Genomic DNA, 19,903 nt, shown 5'->3' with positions numbered 1-19,903 from the left:
TTACATTCGGCGACGGCTGGCCGTCTGTAGCATAAGATTATTATTCAGGTGGGCTAGAAATTTGCGGGCGACTTGAGGATACTCCACGAAGAAGACCCTCCAGGGGATAAGGCTGAAACTCTGTACATTTTCACAGCCTCTTTCTCAAATATCCGTTTCAATATTTTCCTCCGACATTTCCCAGCGTTTTTCTCTTTTCTTTGCATTTCATGCTGGAAAGTTTGCGTACTATATGTCCCGCCAATTCCATCCTATCTTATCTAATCGTTGTTAATAATATGGCCGTCTCTGTGGTGTAGTGGCCATAGTTCCTGGCTGCAGATCCAGAGGTCCGGGTTCCATTCCCGGCGCCACGATTTCTGAACATTCCATCAACCGCGAATATTTTAAATCTGGGCTTCCGCAATTCCGTGAGGGCACTGGCGTCCGTCTTAACACTTCGCAGACACTGTCATTTGTTTCTTGCTGAATTAGAAGTTCTATCCAGAACATTTCTGTAGGACGCACCACCTAAAACAATTATATATAATTTCTAGGATGTTCGAAATTACTTTTCGTCCATCCATTTTTAACAACTGTTTTTATTAATATGATGATTGATGACAGTTGACCGCCTCTGTGGCCTAATGGTCAGAGTTCCTGGCTACAGATCCAGAGGCCCCGGGTTAGATTCCCAGCGCTACCAGATTTTCTGAGAACTAGTGGGTCTGGAACGGGGTCCACTCAGGATGATAACTGAGGAGGTATTTCAAGGAAATAGCGGCTCCGGTGTAGAAAACCGAGATTAACGGCCGTGGGGATCCGTTGCGCTGAGCATGCGACACCCTCTATCCGCTATAGTTAGTACTAACTTCGCCGACAAGCGGCTGTCGCCCGGTCGGTATATTTTGCTTGCGGACTACAGCAACGGAGTTTTTTTTTTTGTATTTCTGTTTGTTGCTTGATTTCCTCCCTCTTGTCCACCATCCATCACATCTTCATCATCACAATTACTGTCATGATCGCCGGAGATGCCGTGTAGGAAACGGTGTGCTGCTTCGGGAACGCTTACGCGTGCTACTGGCGCTTCTGTTGCGTCATCTGCAGTTTGCTTGCTTTGCTGGCTGCTCGACTTTGTTGCTGTTTTCAGGCACTTCAAAGTCATTCTCCCTGTTTCTCTCTACATGTTTGAACTACTACTACTACTACTACTACTACTACTACTACTACTACTACTACTTACTAATGGAGCTGAGCCCTTCTGGAGGAGCCGCCAATTCTGCAGCTACTCAAGAATTTCCCAGTATTTTATGGAACCCGAAGGTCCATTACCGTGTTCACAAGAGCCCTCCACTGGTCCGTATCCTGAGCCAGATTAATCCAATCCATACCATCCCGTCCTATCTCTCTGAGATCCGTTTTAATATTATTCATTCACATACGCCTTGGTCATCCCAGTGGTCTCTTTCCTTCTGGCGTTCCCACCAATATCCTATATGCATTCATTTTCTCCCCATTCGTGCTACATGTCCTGTCCACCTCATCCTCCTTGACATGATCATTCTAATTATACTTGGAGAAGAGTACAAGTTAGGAAGCTCCTCATTATGCAGTTTTCTCCAACCTCCTGTAACTTCATCTCTCTTCGGTCCAAATATTCTCAACACCCTGTTCTCAAACACCTGCAGTCTATGTTCCTCCCTTAATGTCAGAGACAAAGTTTCACACCCATACTGTGTGGGTCATACGGAACCACAGGAGAAAAGTACTACTGTTGCTACTACTACTACTAATAATAATAATAAAAATAATAAAAGGTAAAGTCCCTGTAAACCGAAGTGAACGGAGTTCATGGAGGTAGGCCTAGGCCCACTGGGGCTGTAGTGCCAAGGAAAAAAAAAGTCCCTGTACGTATCTAACTAAGCACTATGCCATGAAGGTGTATTGGGGAGTGGAGATAGATGGAGGTGAGTGGTCAACACCTTGTAGCTAGATGGGCCCCAGAGTCGGTCTGGACACTGTGGAGTCTGGCACAGCCGGTAATGAAGCCAGGCAGTCCAGCCCGTAGCATGTCGCCATACCGACCGAGCTATCCTGACGCCACGTTAATAATAATAATGTTGTCCTTACAGATGGTGTTCGTGCCGCTGAGCACCACGGGGCAGTTTTTCGCGGTGTCGCTAGGTGGTGCTGGTGTGGAGGCGCGCCATGGACCGCTGTACCTGCTGCCACAACTCTTGCGGGAGCACAGGCTGCCCGTGAGAGTCCACCTCATGGCGGGGCCCCTACCCACGCCCCTTCCGGTCGGCTTCACAGGTCAGCGAGTTTCTCAATCCTTTCTGTGCTTCTGGCGGCTCTATCTGTACGGCAGGCAGATAGGGAATCTGCTAGAAGCATCGTGTGAAGTTAATGTTAAACGTCACGTAATGAAGACGTATGTCAAACTGAAGGCACAGATCCACGTATTCTTTATGTTTGTAGAAGTAAATAACAGCAGATATGTTACACCGCATATCCATAAGTTGCGTTTCAAAGCATTCGAGTAGGCCTCAAGTAAAAAAAGTAAAACTATCCCTGTAACAGGCCGTGTAGGTCAATAGGGTTGTGAGACGTCGAGGCTTCCATAGTTTCTAGATAACTGGCTCACAGATGGCGGTGAGGTCAGCTTTACGCGCCAATCACCAGTTACCCCCCAGGAAGATTCCAGGTACTCATCGTTGTTAGAGGCTTAGTGGACTAGGTCAATTGAAAAATCCAGTGGCTTCATCGGGAATGGACACCTCGACCTTCCGGCCCCTAGCATAGGCATATAAAAGGAATTCTGTTCTGCTGTGTAGATTTCTAGTCCTGTCGATCTGTTGCTGCCCTTACTATACCCTTATGGAGAACTGGTTGCTTGATTACGCCTCTAGATTGTGTGAGTTTTCGGATATAAACTTACAGTGTCACGCAGCCACCATGACTGTCACTGTTGACTTACAAACAGTCTCTTGTACACAGGCCTGATGTGTTACCATTTCTGAGGTGCATCTCCTTCCAGAATTTCATATTCGAGCGGTCTGTCAGTAACCGCCATAAAGTCGAAAGCGAAATAAATTAGTCGCACTGCTGCCATATCATTGTGTACATTTCATACAAAAAATGCTTTAAAAGTGAATATCTTTTAAATCTCTGTTAAAATACATTATTTATGGGCCTTAAATTAAGACGCTCCCACATCAGAAGTTAATGCGTCAGCCATGTTGTTGTTACTGATGTATGGCGCTGGGTGGCCTTAAATAGCATGAAAGTTCATACCAAGTTTCGTGAAAGTCGGTCAACTGTTTCTGAAGTCAGAATAGAGCACACAGCAGACACACAGCTCGATTAGCATGCGCCTCCCACCCCCCTCCCTTCTGCATATGCAGGAGAACACAAGTAGGTGTAGTGAGTTGATTTATTTATGAAAATATTACGACTAGGCTTAAATGTCTACGTTGAAATCTTCAGACCTGTGACACCGTGTAGTATTGTTGGAGGGACATAACAAAACAAACTCCGTGGTTTTAGTCCGCAAGCGAATTTTACCGACCGTGTGACCGCCGCTTGTCGGCGAAATTAGTGCCAACTTTAGCGGATAGAGGGTGTCACGTGGTCAGCGCAACGGTTCCACACGGCCGTTAATCTCGGTTTCTAGACCGGAGCCGCTGTTTCCTTGAAATAGCTCCTCAGTTATCCTCACGAGGCTGAGTGGACCCCGTTCCAGACCCACTACTTCTCAGAACCTGGGACCTCTGGTAGTGCAGCCAGGAACTCTGACCACTAGACCATAGAGGCGGTCATGATAATCCTACGACTAGACTTAACTGTTTACGTCGAAATTTTCGGGGCTGTGACACCGTGTAGTCTGGTTTTAGGGACATACTATCGCCATTTTCGTGAAGAGAGAAACATTACACACCTCCGAAAAAAATGATACTTTGTTACCAGACTGCACGGTGTTTTAATGCAGAAGACGTTACTGTGCTGCATCTTCACCGCCGCAGAAACTCCAAATCTTACAGTAGAGCCCCATATTACTCTTGACAAAAAAAGAAAATAAGTTACCCAAAATTTGAGTATTTCCATTTGCAACAAGAAACAACCTCATGAATGTGATTTAGGGAATAGGTCCAGCGTTCTGTTATTTACCGTCATAACGTTGCAGCTGTTCACCTGTCCTATTAGGCAAATGGTTGCTAAGCAATGAAACAGTGATTGACAAAGACCTCGCAAGAAAGTGCATTAAGTGGTTGCAGGTAGGCATATGCCGCTTTTGCACTATGAAAGACTCGGGTGTGCTCACCGAGAAACCGCAGCAGAAGCACAGGTTGTCGAAATGATTCCGTGTATACGATGTGCTGTTCGTTACCAGGACCAGAATGCCTCCTTGGGGCCCACCCAGCCCCCTATCCAGTGGGGCACTTTCCCCATGAAGCTGGCCAATATTAATAATGTCTACAGTAACAGCCCCACATCCCCACGCGATGGTCCGTGTGCAAATTAAGGTTATGTTGCACCGATAGAAATCATACCTAACCCGTTAAAGACCAGCGGCGTGCTGGGATCCTTACAGGAATGCTCTAGACTGGGTGTAAAACATGGCGACTAATTTTGCACAGCGTAGAAATGATTCGAATGGGGAACCTTGACACAGCGCAGGCAGATACACGGGAGAATGGGCTTGGAAGGCTATAGGTGATACATTACAAAGGCCATGCTATCTGAGCAGGGGCGATCATGGCAAGAAAATTAGGAGCAGAAAACAACGGACAGATATCGGGAAATACTCCTTTGTAAACAGGACCATCCAGCTCTGGAACCAGCTACCTGCAGATGCTTTAGGGACTCTCTCCTGTAAACCAAACAATTTTAGGAATAGGGTTAGGAAAGTGATAAATAGGCGAAGTGAATATGTGGGAGAAATCATCCAAAAATGCAGTGAAGTGAAATGAAATGAAGGGAAGTAAACTGTGATGAGGATGTGAAGTGAACGTAAGTGTAGTGAAGTGGAATGAAGGGAAGTAAACTGTGATGAGGATGTGAAGTGAACGTAAGTGTAGTGAAGTGGAATGAAGGGAAGTAAACTGTGATGAGTGCCTAAGTGAAGTGAAGTGAAGTGAAGTGAAGTGAAGTGAAGTGAACTGTGATGAGGATGTGAAGTGTGGGTGCATCAGTTCACAACATTACGTATTCCATTACTGTCACTGTTTAGTGTATAGTAGGCTTATTTTTATTAATATTAATTTATATAATTGTATTTGCATTGTATTCATTGTGCGTAGTGTGTCCTTTATTGTTTGTTCAGTTTTGTGTTGTGTTTTGTTTGAGTGTGCTGTGCTATTTTGTGTGATGTGTGTTATTTGTGTGTTGTGTCTTATTGTAGTTTCACTGCCACCGGAGTAAAAACCCATTTGCGGTTTAAATAAAATAATAAAAAATAATAAAAATTTATTAGAGGAATACGTACCACCTGCATTAACATACTAAAATTCTGCGTTTTGCACACACAGTGTATTTGTGTGTTCCGTATGGTTCTCACAATAAACAGCGTCTGTTTCCTTAAACAGCATTAACCGGTTGGGCTTTGTAGTGGAGACATAATGTGTTTCCTGTGAGGTACGGACTCAATTCTTGTACATGTATTAATTAGAACAAATTCAGTCTTTAAAGCCCCTTGTGGAGGCAGGTTCGAATACCTCCACCGTAGCCCTACGAGTCTCAGGAGGCGACGAAAGGGGAAACCAGTGCTTTGGGGTATAACCGGGCCACACTGTTCCTGGGAGATATAAATATAGGGACCTGGTCCTAAAGATTGGGGGACTCTCGAATCTGAGACAGTAAAATATGATGGTTATGAGTCCCGCGGAACTCAGACCCGGGAATGACTGCGCTGGCGAGGGCCAGCAGGAATGGTAAACGACAGACGTACCCTCCTTATGTTACATAAGGACTGACAGCAAGGGATCAGTTGAAGAAAAAAGATCGCTAATCGTGAGTCTCAAGGGGCTTGTCGCCAAGACGAACTGATTGGCGGTAAACAGCCAGTCGTAGAGTAACTCTGAAAGGGTTAAGAACGTGTTTGAAGGTAAACTGTAGGCCTGCGCTAGTCTTTCCCTTCCCTTACGAGGACGAGAAGACAAAAGTGAGAATGTCAGTTGAAACGGGCATTGAATCTGCCGGGCTGTGACTCGGAAAGGAGGTGTAGGCTCTGAGCTTCTGGGATGTGACGCCTTGTAGCCCGTTGAAAGCCAACCTACGTTTCGGAGGAACATATCGCCTCCATCTTCAGGGTCAAGGAATAAGCCATAAGCAGCGTGAAAGTGGGTGGCAAGCAAAATCTCGGCGATATGTACACTCATGAGGAAAGATGACCTAGGACGACCAAGTAAAAGATGGAACAATTCAGAAAGGACTTTGGTCCACAGTAAAGAGGAAGATAAAGATTACCCCTTACTTCCGAGTAGCAAGGGGTTCCGCGATACCCAGTTTGGAAATCCACGATTGATTCGCATTTGTGCTCCTCTCGGAGCGTCGGGTTACACTCTCCGCAACAATTATAAAGTTGTGGCAAGGTCAGTAGCCTCGTCATGGCGGCAGTGCGATTGTCATTGGTAGGAGGAATAGCAGCGAGTCATTGGCTTGACACAAAAGCGAGAAATTATAATCTCACAATGTTAACAGCGCTCGAGTATGTACAGTTTTATATGACATTTCTCGACTCCCAATTGAGATGTAAATGAACAAGGGTTCCAGGCAGGACTGGCGAGTGATAAAAAATGTATTGACGGTTAATAGTCTTTTTTATTGGGGCTATACAGGGCCTTCAGAAGCGACTCCAGGACTATAAACTATGTAGCATATACACACGGTCACCAAAGTCTCGCCCTAAATTGATGGAAATGTTAAGATTACTGTTCTGTGGCATGTTAAGGCGTGTAGTTCAGTGGACATACACCAAACTTCTGGAATTTGGCAGATACGTGTGTGGCTTCTGACATGTGACGGTGTGTTGCCTGTGCCACGTTTTCAGAACATCTGTTACCTATCTTCATGTCGTGATCTTGCCCTGCATTTTGGTGACGAGACAGCAACATATACTTAGTTAGTTAGTTAGTTAGTTAGTTAGTTATTGGAGAGGGTGGGTTTTCCCCATGCACTTAGACCAGTATTGGTCCATTGTGCTTCTCTCTATGATATTCTACCAGTTTCTATACCCTACCGATAATGGCGCGTACCATCAGTCCCGCCGAGCAAGCGAGTTCGGCCTCCACTTGCTTGGTGGTGTCTATAATGCTTCCCCCATCTATCAGAGGCCTTAGAGACTATTGTTGGGCGGGAAACGTCCTGGAATTTGGCTCAGTGATCTCCTTTGGAGATATGAGGTTCTTTTACGTGCCGTAAAGCTACGACATGGGACCCACGGCTTAAAGTCCCTCCCGGAGGACTTGTTCCCTGAATTTTTCCGCCCTTAAAAATTCGACGACCTCCGCCGGGTATTTAAACCCGCGTACCACGAGTCATGAGGTGGGAACGTTACCTGTAGACTACGGAGGCCGCTAACATATACTTAGTTTTCTCTATGTTTACTTCTAGAACAACCTCCTTACTAGGGTCAATTAAAGTTTGTGTGTTTCTCTTTGTGGTATCTACATTATCGCCGGTAGATTCACATCATCAGCATAGACCAACAGCTGATGTGTCCCATTTACTTTCAGTCCCACCTGGTTTCCCTGGGCCTTCCTAATGGCATATTCTAAAGCAAAGTTGAAAAGCAAAGCAGTGGCGGTAAAGCATCTCCTTCTTTTAGACCGTTTTGAGAAGGACTGGAATAGTGAGTGAACTATGTAAATTGTAGGCTTCCGCAGCATATTGTCGCGTGTATTAGTGACTGTAGACGGGGTATGGATTGTTAATTGGATTTATTTCTCACTTATAAACACACGACTCGTGACTGCACATAACTATAACATCGTCACTGGTTGACACACTTCACAGACTCCCTTACAACTAACTCCCAGGCTGGCGGCCATCTCACACCAACCTCCCAGTGTTCGCTAATCGTCACCTGGTAACGGGTCTTAACACTGTCCTCCGCTTGTGTCCTTACCGTCGGTCATATATCGTTCCCACGTGATCGCTACTCAGCCAATTCATTGACACCCTGGCCGCTGCCTAGCAACGGCTGTTTTTCCGTTGTTTGTTTCGCGATCTTTGCTATCAACGGGTCTATACGCCACAATATGTGTGTGTGTGTATGTATGTATGTATGTATGTACAACGTCTATTTTAACGGACAATTATTTATTGCAAGTTGACTGTAATAATAAGCATGCAGTATGCTGATTGGGGGAGCCAGGATGGCTCAGTCAATAAAATGATTGCTTACAGGAGCAAATTTGACGCAGCAGGAATGTTTTCTCTTCCGTACAACGTCAGATCACGTCCGGGGCTCATCTAGCTTCTCATGAGAGGGGATAAAAACGGGACAGTCACAGACCATTCACCTCCATTAGTGCCGACGCCACCCCACTACATGACGTGCTGGTGCTCTGAATATGACACGCAACAGAAGACAGGCCCAAAGCCTAAGAGCGTTCTGCTCTGTGTGTGGCCGGTCAAGTGCCGCTCTGACACTGGGATCGTGGGTTCGAATCTCACTTGGTGATGGGGCTTTTATGTGCGATACTATTATGCAAGGGGACGGGCTGATCCCCGTGCAAGGCACCCTACGAAGTGTCTAAAAGCAAATTTCCGAAACCCGGAAAAGCGAGGGGCTCGCAACACATGGGTCTGCGCTGACATGCAAACAGATTTCATCTTCAGAACTTTCAGAACATATTGGTTACTCCAGGTAACTAACTGCGTAGAGTAGTTGCCAGTTGTGCAGCTTCTCAATAACTTCCCAGCATTTTACGGAAGCCGAAGGTTCAATATCGTGTTCACAAAAGCCCTCCACCTGTCTCAATCCTGAGCCAGATGAATCCAGTCCACACCACCCCATCCTATTTATTTTAATATTATTCATCCACCTACGTTTTGGTCTTCCTAGTGGTCTCCTTTATTCTGGCTTTCCTATATGCGTTACTCTTCCCCCAATTTGTGTTACATGCCCTGCCCATCTCATCCTCCTTGACTTGGACATTCTAATTATACTTGGGCAAACTTATAAGTTACGAAACTCAGTATGCAGTATACTGGGTTACTCACGAGGGGAAATCCGAAAAATTGGTTCCATTACAACATGGTTTGGGCACAGTGCCCTTGGTAAATTTAACGTATATTTTCTAATTTCAGGCACGTTATTGCTGGAAGGCTATCAAGAGGAAGACGTGATCTTAGCGTGTACGTTGCCTCACGACGTCATCATTCATTCTAACAGCAGGACCGGAAGTAATCATCTCACTAATGCAAGCCCAGTGACGTCAGCTGTGCCCAAACTGCTCGAGATGGACGCCGACTCCCGTTTCTTCCTCACAAGACCGTTATTCCATCACGAGTTCGAGTCCAGGCTGTTCAAGTCTCCCCTTCTGCAGACAGCGCTAGCTTTTTGTCGCGATAGAGGAGACTTCTGGCGGCGCCAGATAAAAGTCACCCATCACATCTTCCCATCGCAACGAGAAGTGGCATCAGAAGCAGAGGGGAAGAAGTCAACGACCCAACGACAGCCAGCTCAAGAAGGCCAAGAAAAAGTGAGCAAAACTAAGAACAAGTCACGACGAACAACAAAAAAATCCTCCTCCTTTACTTACACGCCATCTTCGTCTCGAGCAACAAATTTTGCACACGACCTTTCTGCAGTGCCACACTGCAATTACAAGAATGCCATCTCTCAGCAACGAGGAGAACTACGTACGCAAGACGCTAGTGATGCCGAAAGGCTTGTGGATAATTTTACTCCTTCCGCCATCTGTCATCACAAAAATGAATCACGGCCCCATCAACGACCGTACATTGACCTTTGCAAGCACGATGCTAAATCCCAGCTATACTCCTGCATCCAGAATCGAGATCTGCCATCGATAGTGACGCCTGCTGCGGATGACCTGCCCTACAGTGACGTTGCTGATGCGATAGGTGACATTGACAAGTGCGAGGAGGAGAATATCTATGCTGAGATTTGTGAATGTGATACCAAGGAAAACGACAGGAGAAAGTTGAACTATTATTATTTGAAGACAAACTCTGAGAATGTAAGGGAGGACTATTATTACGTTGAGCTAGAAGGTGGAAGTGATGGAACGTTCTCAGGAACATTGTCCTCCTCAGATCCGTCAAGTCGTGATGATGACACCAACTATGATACAGTTTGCTGACCTCTATTGCTGGGGTCACAGAACGTTAACAGTGTTCATCGCAATGAGCTGGCTCACAGATGGCGGCGACGCTATCAGCCTTACGCGCCTGCCACCCCCAGGAATATTTCTGTTAGAGGCAGGGTCGACCTCAGGGCCATAGTGCGACTGGGAGGATTAGGTCAATTGAAAAATCCAACGACCTCATCGGGAATTGAACCTGCGACCTTCCGGCTTGCAGCTGTGTGCTCCTAATAGAGACTATGGCAGGTTAGGAAACAAGAGAATATAGACTGTTCCAAGGCTTATTGTGGAATTCAAAACAACAGAAACTTTTATTTTCTTGCTCGTGAACGTCGTAAAATAACCATGTACGATATTAAGAAGTATTCTGGCGAAAGAAAATATATTACAGATGTGCATGCAACCATTATTCTTAATTTACCCTCCTAAGGCTTGTGAAGGCAACCTATACCAACTTCGAAGGCAAGAGGGTTGTATATCCTGTGGCTGAAGTCATACCACTGTGATAATGATAATGTTTTTATATCTTAAGAACGTGATCTGATTCCCACTGAGAGAATTACCACATTCGTGGATGTTTCATCACCGTATTATAATCACCAGTTAACTCGATGGGGTGGGGTTGTAGAGAAATTTGTCCCCATTGGTGATACCCAAAGGTTCATTTCACGCCGGATGACACAGATGCGTAACGCATGACGCATATGTCCACGTGATGCCGTTACTCAAACTAAATGAGACAGGGACACGTCGCGTTGCAACATGCGCGGCACTATGAGGGATGATCAGAAAGTTAACATTGAAAGATATTCAATATGAAGAGAGACTATTCGAAAAATACATGTAGTGGGAAAGATGTGGATAGACATAACTGGAGAAGTACAGACAAATCGAAAGAAATCGCGCTATACACATGAACTAAAGCTATTCTCCAGAAAGTATTATCTTACAAGGAGGTACACCTTAAAATAAATGTTTTATATTCTGTTCACAGTGCTGAACATTGGGTGAGGAAATTCGTGTGTTGCTCATATTTTTAACTATTTAAAAATAATACTCGCTCTCCCAAGGAAGAGAGCCTCATGAGGCTTGAGGAGATAAGAGGCCGGCCCATCTCGCATTTGCGCCCCTTTATCACTAGGCCGGCCAGAATGTGACCGTCAAAAAGCATCAAAATTATTATCACGATTTATGGGGTGTGACTATATACGGGGTAATTGGATTGGATTTACTGACCACTTATACACACAACTCAGAACTACAAGCAACTACAGCGCCGCTGCTGTGCGTCACACTTTACCACAGCATTCGCTAAGCATTTTCCAGCTTGCTGTGTCTTGCTGTGCCGCCCCCCTCCCGTGCAGAACTCTTGTCAACCCTCAACTATCCACTCCGGAACTCTCAACCCAATTCTCTGCTGAATGTGCTAACCATCTCGTTGCAGCTCTTCTCAGTCAATCATCTCAGCTGGCTTGGGGCCCTTGTGATACAGCCCCGGGGCGGACCTAACAAGAAGCACCGTCTCGAAACAATACTTCCATTGTAAGGTGTGGACTCGTCGCGGAAACGTTTTTACCCGATCTTTTCATAGCAACGGCTGATTCTCTGGCTCCACAGTTCTTGCTTTGAGTAAATATGTCACATTCTTTTCCGGTGTAGATGGTTATGACCAAGTAATGGAGTACATACACGTCCATGAGTTTATTATGCGTTATTATGAGTTCAGCGTTGCAGTTGATTGCTGTGTTCAGCATTTTAAATTTGGAGCACAATATATAAAATCCACGCTCCTTCTAACCCCACGATGCCTGTCGTTAAAAATGGGGCGCCCCTTGCTCAGTACTCTTTCGGGAAATTACCGCATCATACGCTTGGACAAGGGAAATGCCTGTTTGCGAATAAGCAGAAGAAGAAATTTCGTTTTTGTCTTCTTCTGTTGGCAACGGACGAGTAGGTGGGAAATTTCTTCCTGCAGTAATGGTACATTACAGAATGCTTACGGATATTACTGTCATTCTACAGCTCAATTCTTCCAACGAAAACAGCGAAAACATCAGCAGCGCCTGCGCATGTAGAGAGAACAACAGAGAGAACCTGTCTGCATTTAACGTAGCCTCATAGCTAACACGAATATGCAGCCATTTATTCCCGAGGGAAGTAATGTCTTGAAGTTGTTCCAGCGACGATTCAATTTATTATAGACGCCGCACGGAAATCCGAATATTTCACTGGTAAGTAAGTAAAGTAAAGCTAACCCCGTACCAGGCCGTGAAGGCCCATAGGGTTGTGAGACTTTGAGGTTCACACATTATCTAGACAATCGGCTCAAAGATGGCGGTAAGGTTGTCAGCCTTAAGCGCCGGCCGCTCTTTACTCCCCAGGAAAATTATTTAATTAATTCCTGGTACTCATTTCTGTTAGAGGCTGAGTAAAGCCCAGGGCTTAGTGCGCGTCAGGCACAGAGATGAAAAGGCCAAGGACGGTGGAGGATAAAGTGATAAGCCTTTCTATTCGTCTTAATTACTGAGGGTTCTGCAGCCATTCACAAAGTTCAGGACGTGAATAAATACTTGTTACCGTTTCGTCTTCTTTGAGACCGCCACTGTGGTCTAGTGGTAAGTGTTCCTGGCTACAGATCCAGAGGTCCCGGGTTCGATTCCCGGCACTGCCAGATTTTCTGAGAAGTGGTATATCTCTAAAACGGGGTCCACTCAGCCTTGTGAGGATAATTGAGAAGCTATTCCAAGAAAATAGCGGCTCCGGTCTAGAAAACCGAGATTAACGGTCGTGGGGAACCGTTCCGCTGACCACGTGACACCCTCTATCCGCAAAAGTTGGCTTTAACTTCGCCGACAAGCGGCGGTCGTTCGGTCCGTATATTTCGCTTGCGGACTGCAGGCCACGGAGTTAATTTAGAATAAAAGGGCAATTAACACACCAGAAAACATGTACCTGCTACAACTATTGGCCTCTTGTTGCCTTCGCCAAGAAGTTTACACCAAAGGAGGCAAATGGCCAAGAGCAAACAAGCCACACTAGTTTCTGGTTTGCATGCCTTGAAGGACATGTTGCTCCTTATTGAAGGACTTTACCAACAAGAGAATCATAAATTTGAAACCCTAGCGTAAAATGTGATCTTTCAGGACAGATGGCATAGCGGAAATTTGTGTCTTTCAATTCTACAAAGGCTTGTATAGACATCCTGTAATATTGTCTGGATTCTGTGTGAATACAAATGTGAACGAGGTTGTTCACAATGCCTTGTTCACGATGGCATATGTTTGAGTCTGGAGTACAGTGTATAAAGAGTAAATTCTAGTCTTAGGGAAGGGGCGTTGCAGGTTCTGCCCCTCCTTGACGCACGTTTAAGGCCTTTCCGTCATCTGACAACACTTCAAAATCTGTTGCATTTGGGTTAACGTCAGGTGTTTTTTAAGCGACAGGCGCCTCTGTCAAGTACACTTTCATAGTTTTGTGTTTGGAGCATGTGTCTGTTTTTACCCTCTAGTGATTAATTTGAAATGAAAGTNAAAGTTTTCATGGCTTTTTTTTTTTTTTTTTTTTTGTATTCAGAGGCTGCTTTCTGTTTGCTCATTGCTGGTTTCTTGCATGGTTTGGTTTTCAACCCTAAAGATGCAGGCGATATGGTCCTATGAAACATCGATGGGTCTCTACCGAACTACAATTCCAATAATACGTTTATATCATTAGATAAAGCAAGAATATACGGTTGGCTACAGAAAGGTTGCTGGATGCTGTGTAAATGATTTAGTATGCCTTTAGAGTCTTCAAACTAGCAAACGTGGATCTCTTTGTGCGGTAGCTGCTGATTTCATGTGTGTGTACACATATTAAAACTATTGCATACATGAAAACATATACTGCCCTTGGCAAAACTGGGCACAAACACACAGCCACAGACGGGGAAACACCAGTTGAAAAACATCTCTCTTCATCTTTGCAGGCTATAGGACAGTGGTTCTTCTTGACACGACACCCCATTTTGGTTTTCACCAAACCCTCATGCCTGACATATATCACCACACCAAAACTGAGTTAAAAAATCAGATTTATAAGATGACAATTCTGCATGGTGCTCAACATTTTTCAATGAATAATGCTGACAGATGTTGAAATCTAATGGCTCTAACTACACTGACTCCTTGAGAAGACGACAATCTCTGTTACCCAAGAATTTCCTGACATTTTATGGAACCCAAAGGTTTATTACCATGTTCACAAGGGCCCTCCACTGGTCCCTATCCTGAGCCAGTTGATTCTATTTCATACTCTCATCCTATTTCTCTAAGGTCCATTAGAATATTATTCTTCCATCTACATCTAGGTGCTTCTAGTGGTCTCTTTCTTTCTGGTTTTCCCACCAACACACTATATGTATTCTTATTCCATGCGTGGTACATGCCCTGCCCATTCCATCCTCCTTGACTTCCCCATTCTATTTGGTGGAGAGTACAGTTATGGAGTTCCTCATAATGTATTTTTCTCCAAACTCCCCCCCCCCTTGGGTTCAGATATTCTCCTCAGCACCATCCATCTATGTTCTACCCTTAAAGTCAGAAACCAAGTTTCACACCCATACAAAACTACAGGTAAAATTAGGCAATTTAATTACCCTTTGTATGAAGCAAAGGAATAATATCACCATATCACCTGCACAAATGAGATGAGAGGATGATGGGGAGAAGATGTAGCTCTGGCCATTTTCAAGATATCTTCCAGGACTGGAAAGAGGAAAATCTCAAAAACATGTCAGAGGAGCCAATGTGAATCAGAAGTGAACTGTAAGACCACTGTGTGAACATGTTTGGCATTCTCGTGCAGTAAAGCACAGAAGCACCCAACTTCATAATGATAAATCCTGGATGTGAACTGGCTGAAAATTTATCATTTATGCACACAGTAACTCTTGACACCATCACTGTTCTCACAGGTAAGTAACACAACTGAAATCCAAAGCGCTGAACAAAGATTAGGTGATTCCAACGAATATCACAGTCAAGAGAACGGTTGTTGTGCAATTTATAGGCATTCATATTACAGGAAGCTTGGAAGTACAATACATTGTCAGATATTTACATTATGGTAAGCATGTGCTCCTAATTGTATAAGTATATATATATATTTTTTTTCTTTCTTGCATAACAAAAAACCAAGTCTAGAGCACAAATAATGAACCATTAAAGCTGTGACCCATACAAACCAGAAATCATACAATCTAACTTAATTTTCATCACACTGGATGCAACATGACTGCATATTCTAGTTCATGTTCATAACCCTCTGTTTTCTGCAGTTAAACATGTTACAAAGTACTGTACATGTGGTAATGAGCCACCTGATACCATAATTTCCATCTGTTGAAGTCCAAAATATCTTCAGAATCCATTTCATATGGCCAATGTGTTAAATGTGACACTGAAGCAAAAAAGTCTGATGAACAAACAAATTTTCTTGTCTTCTGGGATATGACAAAAAGGAGTAAGTAACCTTACAAATTTTCAGGGTCCATGGCTGTCCAAAAATATGCAATTAAAAAACTGTTTACGCAGAAGTCAGGATAACTAAGCCAGGAAGACTACACCACTCTCTTGCAAGGATTGTTACATTACATTATATTCACATAATATCCCACTTAAAGGAAGATGTCAACATTCAAAGTGATCAGAATTCAGTTCAATGTGCAGTTGCTTTGGTGCAGGCTCCTTGGCTTCCATTCTAACATATCTAAATACAGAACTACAAAGGATTTTGAAAGCATTGGCAATCAGTCAGTGCCTTGGGGCTTGAAAAATTCTAATATATCTAATAGTTTCCCATCTCTGAACAATTTCATAATAAAAATAAAATATATGGCACACATGACAATATATTTAATGTGTCTTCCTTGCCACCACAAAAAACACACATTTTTCTCTCAAAATAAGTGAATGCAAATGAAGTGCATTGTTACACATTTTAATAACCCATCATATAGTTTGGGTATGAATATTTCAAACCTTAACATCACTGTTCTATATTAAAATGCCCATTTACATATAGCAATATAGTATTTCACATGGCAAATTTATAGAAGTATATATAGAGAGAAATGGACTATTTACATTAATTTGAACTGGGAATGGTATAGAACTAAACATAATTTTATTTTACTTACTGCTTTCTTCATAATTTTACTTACTCTTAGATCCCACATCTCAAAGTATGAATGGCGCAAATCAAACTTCGTTGAAAAGAGTAAAGTTTTAACATCTACTTGTATTCACAAAGTCGAATATTTCTTCTACAGTGAATCACTAATGAACAGAGTGTCCAGTATTGGCAGGTTACCCAGTAAGTTATCACCATGTTGTCTGCCACCACTGCCAATATATTTGTAAAAACAAGACCCAAAGCCTGACCTTATAATGCGCCTCCAACTGCAAGTTAGGCTCTTCATTTTATTTTGAAAATATTAGGCCCCTGGTTCCATTTTAGAAAGGTCAGGCTATTCATTTTGTTTTTAAAATAAATACCTTAAAGCCTTCTAAAGCTGGGCTTTGGGTGAGTACCCAGAGTCTAATCAAGTTCCCAATGAAATTACATGTTACCTGTATGGATGGGGAGACATAGCACAAAAAAAAGACTTTTATTATCTGAATGAACCAAACCAGTTGATATATTGGTACAACATAATGTGAAGTCACTGTAATGTGTGTGCAAGCAACTTTAACTCAATTAATTTCAAATTATCTAATTTTCATTTTCCACAAGTTTACATTGACTGAGCTATATACAGATTGTGCCAAACCCACAAAAATGAATGTTCTTGGCTGATTTCTGAAATTCATCCTGATTATCAGCACTTCAGAGTTGGTGCTAGGAAACTACTTGAATTATCACGTGCATTTTCCCGATTNTCATGTGTACCAGAGTTCAAAGGGGGGTAGCATAGTTGGTTGAGGGACTATGCTATAAGCCGGAAGGTCACTGGTTCAAGTCCCGATGAGTCATTGAATTTTTCAGTTTAACTAATCCTTCCAGCTGCACTATGGCCCTGGGGTTGATTCAGCCTCTAACAGAAATGAATACCAGGAATATTCTTTGGGGTAAAGGGCAGCCGGTGTGTAGAGCTGACAACCTTGCCGTCATCTATGGGCCGATTTTCTAGAAAATGTGGGAACCTCAACATCTCACAACCCTATGGGCCTCCACAGCCTGTTACAGGGATACATTTACAAGTACATTCGGTGCGTAAGGCTGACAACCTTACCATCATCTTTGAGCCGATTGTCTAGATAATGTGGGGCCCTCAATGTTTCACAACCCTCTGGGCCTTCACAGCCTGTTACAGGGATAGCTTTACTTACTTTTTAGTTTACCAGAGTTCAAATGGAACAATGGATGACAGTATTATAGTAGCCAGTACACAGTNACACACACACACACACACACACACACACACACACACACAATGGTTTACTTCTGTGGTGCTATTATGCTTCCAACTCTGTTGATGTACTCAGCACATAATTAATAAATTGCAAATATTTAAAAGTGGGAGGCTCAGGAAAATAAAACAAAACAGAAAATTATAGTTTGGGTGGCTAAATCAATAAAGTTATGATGGGGTTGGGGAAGATTCAGAATATTTATTGGGAAACTTGCTGGAAAACAGCCACTAGAAAGGAGGTGGGAGTTAAGTACAGAATTTTTGTGAACCAGACTGTCTGGATATGATTTCAACTTGCTCACGATTTTATGATTGTGCCAATCATAGACTTGGGAATGGGTGATGGTAATAAGCACCTGAATAGGAAGAAACATACGGAATATACGACTCCTACACTAAGTGGCACATGTTATGCAGCTAGTCTTGATGTTTCGTACCAGGTCTACCAAAGAGAATGCTGGGATTTCAAACAATTGCAACTCAGGAATGAAAAGAGATGGAAATGTTGGTACCTGCAGTGTAAAACTCAAACAGCTTCACTGACACAAGTTGCGTGCATCCCAACTGTAGCTAATGGACAACAGAAAGCACTGATTATGTTGTGGTACAAATAATTTGAATCAATTATTTGAGATCAATGTGAATGCAGATAAGGGTACAGGGCAAGATCACCTGATGATGACAAAAGCGTTAGGAGCCGGTACGAGCAATTTAGAGAGACTGGCAGCGTGGAAAGAAGACATTCTGCTGGACAGCCTAAGAGATCTGATGAACAGTGAATGGTGTTAGGCAGGCTTTCATGCGGTCTTATGAAGTCAATCTCCTAAGCACATGCAAAGTTACAGATGCCACAAATGAAGGGCCACAGGGTTCTTTGCAAGAGCCTACACCAAAAACCATGCACATTGCAGGCAGTCCAGAAAGTTACAGAATGTGATAAAACAGCGCAGCCTACAGTTTCTGGCACACGTGCTCATAAATTTTTGAAAATGATATCTAATTCCTGAAGTTTTATTGTCTTGAACAATGAGGGAAAAGTCACACCTCTGAAGTGTCAGCATAACTATCATCTTGGGCAGTGGGCCTTGCAGAAAACATTTAGAACATGAATGTGATTGTCCTAAAGCAAATGTGTGGTGTGTTGACACACAGAAGACATCAGCCCATTTTTGTTTGATGGGGACATCATTACAAGCAATTATACGCCTCTACAGCAATCTTATTCTTCAAGCAAATGGTGTGCCTGTTCATTTTGCTCACAGTGTCCATGACTGTTTCAGTGTGAATTTCCCAGGTCGATGGATTTGCAAAAGCAGGACCAATTCCAGGGCCTCCCTGTTCTCCTGATCTTAACACCTAAAGCATGAATAGGCTGGATGAACTTGAAGCACATAGCATGGCAGGAGGTGGACTACATGTAGTATGTATGCAGAGATACAGATGGAATTCACTGTGAAGTGTTTTGCACCCAACAACACTTTCACCTGTGTTTAAGAAACAAAATTATCTAGGCTGATGAATGAAACACCAGAAACACCACCTTCATGTCCGTTTTCATTCCTAAGCTGTAGGTGCCTCAAATCCCAGCATTGTTTTTGGTGGACCCCATATCTAAAATATCGTCACAATTTATTTAGCTTACTTTTTCACTGTGTGTGTGTTTACCAAATGAAAATAATCAGAATGATGGTGTCATCATGTCAAGTATGTTTAAGAGATTCTACTTTTCCAGTTAAAATTCATACTTTCCATAGTGACCTTTGCTGGTGAATAAGCAGGAGCACTTTCAAACAAATTCACACAGTACTAACACAAGAAGTAACATCTTCAAATGCCAATTTCCAACCTTACTTCCTCCCAGGAAACTGTATTTTTACCTGGTATGTAAAAGAAAAAGACAAAAGCTACAAAATGCAGCGACCATCGCACAATAAGTCTTATTGCACGTACAGCAAAGATACTTAAAAGAAGAATTGAAAGGAAAATAGAGGATGTACTTGGAGAAGATCAGTTTGGATTTAGAAGAGGAAAAGGAACCAGGGATGCAATTGGGATGATGAGAATTATAGCGGAACGAACTTTGGAGATAGATGAAGAACTGTGTGTTTGCTTCATAGACTGGCAGAAGGCATTTGAC

At 43.3% G+C, this 19,903-nt stretch overlaps 1 protein-coding gene and 1 long non-coding RNA gene across 2 annotated transcripts in view; both read left to right on the top strand.

The window, feature by feature from the left end:
- LOC111861343 overlaps nucleotides 1–10,436 on the top strand; it is a 35,067-nt gene extending 24,631 nt beyond the window's left edge. Inside the window, exons 4-5 of the mRNA XM_023845822.1 lie at nucleotides 2,112–2,295; nucleotides 9,295–10,436. Of these exons, the coding sequence (XP_023701590.1) occupies nucleotides 2,112–2,295; nucleotides 9,295–10,313 (1,203 nt within the window). The 3' untranslated portion in view covers nucleotides 10,314–10,436. The remainder of the gene's footprint in view (nucleotides 1–2,111; nucleotides 2,296–9,294) is intronic.
- Nucleotides 10,437–12,301: 1,865 nt separating this feature from the next.
- Nucleotides 12,302–19,903, top strand: part of LOC111861342 — a 31,083-nt gene continuing 23,481 nt past the window's right edge. The window contains exon 1 of the long non-coding RNA XR_002842221.2: nucleotides 12,302–12,547. This is a non-coding gene — a long non-coding RNA (uncharacterized LOC111861342). The remainder of the gene's footprint in view (nucleotides 12,548–19,903) is intronic.

Source organism: Cryptotermes secundus, unplaced genomic scaffold, assembly GCF_002891405.2.
Source record: "Cryptotermes secundus unplaced genomic scaffold, Csec_1.0 scaffold268, whole genome shotgun sequence".
NCBI classification, from domain to species: domain Eukaryota; kingdom Metazoa; phylum Arthropoda; class Insecta; order Blattodea; family Kalotermitidae; genus Cryptotermes; species Cryptotermes secundus.
This window is presented reverse-complemented; position numbering and strand designations above follow the sequence as displayed.